We start from the raw sequence: 6,243 nt of genomic DNA, 5'->3' as shown, positions 1-6,243 counted from the left end.
AATCTGTGTGACAATGATTTCTCAATGTCATTTATCTTTCTAGTTTATTTATTTTCTCGCTAGTTTACGTTCTTCACAATTTTACTTTCCAAGTTTTTAACCACTTCTTACAACATTGAAGTTTTTGAAAGCAAGTTAAGATTTCAAGTGTTAAAATTTCAACCTATATAAGACTTTCTAAAGATCTAATTATTGGAAACAATGCAAGAGTATTTAATGAATATTCACATAAAAAGGAAATATAGTGAGTTAGATATATTTATAAAATTGATTCAAGATATAAATGGTTTGCAAATAAACATTGTGTTGATTGTCAATCATAAATCAAGTACTCTAACTTAGATTGAATAACAAATTGTTTGCTAGTCCCATCAGAAGAATCCACCTTAAAATTTTCCAACCAAATAGGTTATTCATCATTTCTAAAACCCAACCATTGTTTAAAAGAATCAATAAAAGAATGCAGATTCACATCCAGGTTTAGCTTAGTTGAGGAGATTTTAAGAGCGCCCAAAATAATACCATTTAAAAATAAAGTTACAAACAATTTGGTGATGCTGCCAAATCAAAATAACTTAACAACCTTTGGTTTTCTTGGATATTATTGTCCTCAACCAACCCTTCCATTCCCGTCATATGGACTAAAGATGCCTTCCAATAATTTTGTGGTTTGTGAAAGTCACCGGCAATCCAGTGAATCGAAGGAGTCTGCAAATCCGACAGGTTTAGAGGGGATGCTTAATTGGGTTTGTGAGATGGATACATCATTAAATATCGAGGAAGTGCCTTCATCGGCTTGCCACCTTCGTAGAGCTTGAGGAAGGCTCATCTGAAAGTGACCGCTAGCGCTGTCCTCTTCTTCATGACTAATAGGTTTCCATTGCTCCACAAGAGGAACCAAGACATTCACTGCATGACCCATATCTGGCCTTTGATATGGTTCACGAGCAGTGCAATGGCCAGCCAGTTCAGCCACTTTATATATGCTCTCCGTAGTTTCCTCGTCGGGGTTGAGAATTTGATCAATTGCCTTTGGAATGTTTTCCTTGTTAATTAGTACCCTACGGAACCATGTAACCAAGTGAGACCTTTCATCTGGCACAGTATCATCCAATGCCTTTCTACCGGTAACAAGTTCCATCAAAACTACACCAAATGCATAAACATCCACTTTGGTTGTCACTCTTCCAGTGGCTGGCAAGAAACAAGACAACATTATATATAGTCCAACGAATAGTCTAATAGCATTAATCAAGTGCATCTACTCACATTGACTGCAACAATAATCTAACTGTTAAAATTAGATAAGTGAAGCAGAGAAACATTTTAGTAAGTTTTATCCTACATAGGTTTTAATTGTAGATGGATCAAAACTAGTAAATTCTAACAAAAGATGCGCCAATGCACCAAGGATATGGGATTGGTGGATAAAGTTCACGAAAGTGATTCTTAGCAACAGAGAACTACCACCCAAGGCGATGGCAATATACAATAATCCAACATTTTATGCAATCAGAGCATTCGTCACATCATAAAGGATAATCGGCATTCGGATTCAGACTCTGCTAGCTTTCTATAAATGGCTCAAAAAATCCTGAGGTATATATAGACCACAGTACCATCCAGAAAACTCTACACCCAGCCGAATATAAAATTGCAAAGTAGCCAAAAAGAATTGCCTACTCTGATGGCAATGAGCGTCAATTACTTTTCTTTCCAACTTACTTTTGTGTGTGGTTACTCATAAGGGTTTAAGGTACTTCAATTTTCTGAAAAGCGCAGCACGATATTTTCATGATATTGAAGTAGTAATCGACAGCTAAAACAACCAAAAGCAGAATAAATAAATATGAACTACAAAATTAAGGCATAATTGTACAAAACAAAAATCAGAGGCTTTCTTTACCAGCATATTCAGGTGCAAGATATCCAAATGTTCCAGCCAACCGAGTCTCAACAGAATACTTTCCATCTGGTGCATTTTTAACCAACCCAAAATCTGCAACCTTTGCTCTCATGTCATGACCAAGTAATATGTTTGAGGGTTTTAAGTCTCTGTGAATGAAGCTTTGTTGAGCTAAGCTATGCAAGTATTCCACCCCTCGTGCAACATCCAAAGCTATTGTTACTCTTTGTTTCCATGTCAAGGGAGCATAACCATGTTCCTGCCACTCAAACAGGTGCTGTGTTAATGTACCTTGAGGCATATACTCATATACCAAAAGCCTTTCATTTCCATTGATGCAGTACCCAAGAAGAGCAACTAAATGTCTATGCCTAACTTTACTAAGAACTGTAATCTCTGCTTGGAACTCATTAAGTCCTTTATTTCCCATTGCAACAGATTCCATCCTCTTAACAGCAATCTTTGTTCCATCATGCAACTCCCCCTTATAAACTACTCCAAACCCTCCCCTACCTAAAATATTCTCCTCACTGAAATTATTGGTAACTTGTAGAAGAACTTGAATAGAAATTGACCCATTTCGACCTTCAAAAGCAGCAAGAACGTCACAGCGATCACCACTGCTCTGGCTTTGCAACTCACTGGGAACACCGCCATAACCATTATAAACATTGATAGACTCAATTTTAAAGCTTCCTTTGCCATTTTCGTGACCATTAACCCTCCTGAACTTCCGCCGCTGCCTTTTGGCATAACACTTCCAAGACAAAAACAATACTACTGCAGTAAAAAACAACACAATAACAACTATACCACCAATCCAACCTGGCGACAAAGAAGCACTACCCTTTGCAGATTCAGGACCACTTCCACTAGGTGGAGACCCTGAAGGAGTAGATCCACTTGCTCCACCTCCAGGACTAAGAGCCTTCCCAAGCCTAGCATTACCGGTAGTCACTAACTTCACCTTGGACGGGAACTTAGGAATCTCTCCAGAGAGGTTGTTATCGGACACATCAAGAGTCTGAAGCTGAGGCAAAGAGGTCAAACTCTCAGGAATAGAACCGATCAAGTTATTTCCATTGAGAAACAAGCTGCACAAATCAGTTAATTGCGAAAATGCAGGCGAGATGGTACCCCAAAAACCCTGCTTCGCGAAATTGACAGTAACAATCTTCCCAGTGGAACACACAATAAAGTTCCAGCCGTTACAAGGGTCATTCCCCTGCCACGCATTCGCCAACTGAATGGGATACCCAAACGCTTCAGCAATCTGAAGCAAAACCATCACCCCGGGATCACAATCACCGGGAGTATCGAGGCAAAAGCTATTGATTCCATCGAGAGTCACCTTCACACCCTTCCCAAAAGCAGGCACAGGGCCCTGAAGCTCGTTGTTATCCAGCGAAACATTCTTTAAACTCGAAAGAGTCATCAAGGAAATAGGAACCACGCCGGTTAGCCGGTTATCTCGGAGCTGCAAGTCAAACAGGCCCTTGCATTGGGACAAATCCGGAATGGAACCGGTGAACTGGTTCTTGTGAAGCCAGGCTTGGCTCAACTGCGTCATGTTGGAGAGAACGGAGAGAGTACCGGACAAGCCGGTGGCCTGGTTGTTGAGCCAGAGCAAGGCGATTGGGGAAATGGCGAGAGAGGACGGTAAACTACCAGTCAAGTTGTTGTAGGAGAGGCGAAGATTCTTTAGAGAGGGAAATTTGTCGAAGATGTCGGGTAAGGCACCGGAGAGGGAAACAGTGCCGAGGTCGAGGTCGATTAGGTTGGTGGAGGAGGTGAGATCGGTGGGGAAAGTCCAGGGTGAGAGGGAAGGGTTGGAGGCTAGGCTGAGGGTTTGGAGAGAGTTCAGGGCGGCGAAGGCGGCGAAGGGAACGGCTGAAAAGTTATTGTGGTTGAGGTAGGCCGTTTGGAGGAAGGAGAGTTGGGCGAGAGAGGGAAGGGGGCCTGAGAGTGCATTGTCTTGGAGAGAGAGGGAGCGGAGTTGAGAGAGGGAATTGAGATCGGAGGGGAGCGTTCCGGTGAGGGACTTTGAAGCGAGGCTTATGCTGGTGACGCGGTTGGAAGAATCGCATTGGATACCCTCCCATTGGCAGAATGGGGTTGTCTGAGACCAACCTGGAGGTGTTGGCTTCAGCGATTGAAGGAAATTGGACATCACCGCGTCATCGGCGGCGGCCACCAAGGTGGTAATCATCATGACGGAAAGAAAGAAATACGAGATTACGAACAACATAATTTGGGTTGGGATAAGTGTCATAGAGGGGTTTATCAGTTAATGTGGTTGGTTGGTTGGGGTCATATAGATGAGAAGCATTGAGGGAAGGTGGTAATAACATGCAAGAGAGGAAAATGCAAGAGATGGATGAGGAGGCAGACTTTGTTTAGTTGTTTGTACTGTGAAGACGGTGTGGTGACTCTAGTACTTCCAAATCTACTTTAACCAATAAATAAACAAAATTATATGTGCGGAAAGAAAACACTAGTCAGACTCTACAGTTCTCGCCGTTATTGTCAGATTAAATTACTCCAGACTTTTTTTCTTTCTTTAAATCTGATATCTTCATGGTTCCATTTGAATTTGCTATTCTAACCATTCCGAGCAGATATGTAGCTAAAAAGATATTTACACGTCAAACGTGTAGAAGACAAGTCATGTATTATTTGTAAAATGTTGACTAGTTATTAAAATAATTTAAATATTTTTCTCTATTTTATCTTGTCCTTTTAAAGAAAAATCGTGAAGGAATATAAATTTTAGGTTTAATATCATTGTTGGTCTTTATTTTTATTAATTTTATTCGATGTGGAACTTATTTTTTTAAATGTTCAATATAATCTCTTATATCGTAATTTATGTTCAATTTGATCCTTTTGGCTAACAACTTTTAAATCATTGATGACAAAATGTCCATAAAACCAATTAGTGAATTACATGACAATTATTGGTTGATGTGGCTAGGACCAGAAGATGGTCGTGCCAATGATAACTTGACATGTGGCAATCCCTTTCTTCACCCATAAATAAGGATTTCAAATTGGGGAAAATCTTACTCTTGTGTTGTCACACGAGAATAAGGTTTCTCCTTCATGGCGATATTGGTGAACTTCGTGATAGTTGGTTTGCTTCTAGGTTTTTCTCCTGCAGGTGAATGAAGAAGGTGCGGAGGAGAAGCTTGCAGAGAGGCGCTAGTGCAACAGTTGAAGATGATTCCGTGATTCGGCTTTGCGTTTATGCGATTTGGGTTTTGCTCGCGAGAGGTCGGTGATGTTGGTGGCTCTTCACCGTTGTGGCGCGAATGACGCTTCTAGTTTGAAGGAGATTTCTGGTTCTCTAGGTTTTGATCTTCTGCCTTTGAGGTTGATGGTGGCTGGTGGAGAATGAAGAAGTTTCACGACGACGTTGCTCAAAGGCACGAGGAACTCGCGATTCGGTTTCGCGATGCTTGTGGCAAAGCGTTTGGAACAGCGGCGTGACCAATGTGTGATATGTTCGTGAAAGGTTTCTGGTTAAGGTTTCAAAATCTCTGATGATAGAGGAGTGAAGATGGTGGTTAGTTGGGTGTTGCATCCCATACAAATTTGATGTGCTATTAAAATGCAGTATAGACTAGGAAGTGACTCTTAGGTCGTCTCTCAAGGACCAAATGTGGTTCGAGGCTTAGGTCAAACACGTAGTGGCGGGGTTGAAAGTGTTTTTGCAAGGAGAATTAAACTAAATTAAAACTGGAAATTAAATACAACCAAACATAATTGAAAACGTTGAAATAAATGAATAAAGCATGAAGACTGAACGATCCTATAGATGACCGAATGGTTCTACATTGAGACCGAACGGTTTCTAAAGCGAGTGAGGAAATTGGAAATGCAGGAAGATAAAGAAGCCGAACAGAATAAACAACATAGGGAACAAAATTAGTAAATTGAACGGTCCTAAAACAAGATGTGTGAACTAGTTAAAATGCAGCAAATGAACTTAAACATTAAACGCAACAGTAGAAACATAGTAAAAGCAAACCGAGATTGAAACAACATTTGAAAACAAGATGAATAGTAAATGCATATAACTTTATAGAAATGCAACACATGAACAAATGGCAAATGGTGTGAACAATAATGCAACAATTAAGCTAAACATTTAAATTGCAATTCATCACGGAAAAGCTCTAAAAAGAAAGCGTGAACATTAGCATCTTGAATAAACTTCAATAAAGTGCATGAACCAAATGAAAAAGGACAATGAGTAATCAACAAAATGAAATTAACGTGAGCTCTTCATTCCTAGCATAACAGTGCTTCTAAAATGAAAATCAAATTCTACTCCG

At 40.3% G+C, this 6,243-nt stretch overlaps 1 protein-coding gene across 2 annotated transcripts; it reads right to left on the bottom strand.

Annotated features, from left to right (window-relative positions):
• Positions 1 to 301: 301 nt before the first annotated feature.
• On the bottom strand, positions 302 to 4,382 carry LOC106754816 (receptor-like kinase TMK4). Of its 2 annotated transcripts, none has more exons than XM_014636883.2 (2): positions 1,907 to 4,365; positions 302 to 1,194 (listed from the first exon to the last, which is right to left on the bottom strand). In XM_014636883.2, exons 1-2 carry the CDS (start codon positions 4,176 to 4,178, stop codon positions 680 to 682), a joined length of 2,787 nt encoding a protein of 928 aa, XP_014492369.1. In that variant the 5' UTR covers positions 4,179 to 4,365; the 3' UTR covers positions 302 to 679. The 2 variants fall into 2 exon arrangements, with proteins under 2 accessions (XP_014492369.1, XP_022633783.1); XM_022778062.1 differs by lacking the exon at positions 302 to 1,194 and adding an exon at positions 1,219 to 1,819 and having other exon boundaries at positions 1,907 to 4,382.
• Positions 4,383 to 6,243: the final 1,861 nt, after the last annotated feature.

Source organism: Vigna radiata, unplaced genomic scaffold, assembly GCF_000741045.1.
Source record: "Vigna radiata var. radiata cultivar VC1973A unplaced genomic scaffold, Vradiata_ver6 scaffold_271, whole genome shotgun sequence".
Classification (NCBI taxonomy): Eukaryota; Viridiplantae; Streptophyta; class Magnoliopsida; order Fabales; family Fabaceae; genus Vigna; species Vigna radiata.
The sequence above is the reverse complement of the archived record's forward strand: the minus strand, read 5'-3'. Positions and strand labels throughout refer to the sequence as shown.

Excerpts from the sequence above, each read along its gene's own strand:
- LOC106754816 (XM_014636883.2), bottom strand. The coding sequence starts at position 4,178 with ATGACACTTATCCCAACCCAAATTATGTTGTTCGTAATCTCGTATTTC. Across the intron at positions 1,195-1,906 it reads TCTTGCACCTGAATATGCTG|CCACTGGAAGAGTGACAACC; the intron begins GTAAAGAAAGCC and ends GTTTCTTGCCAG.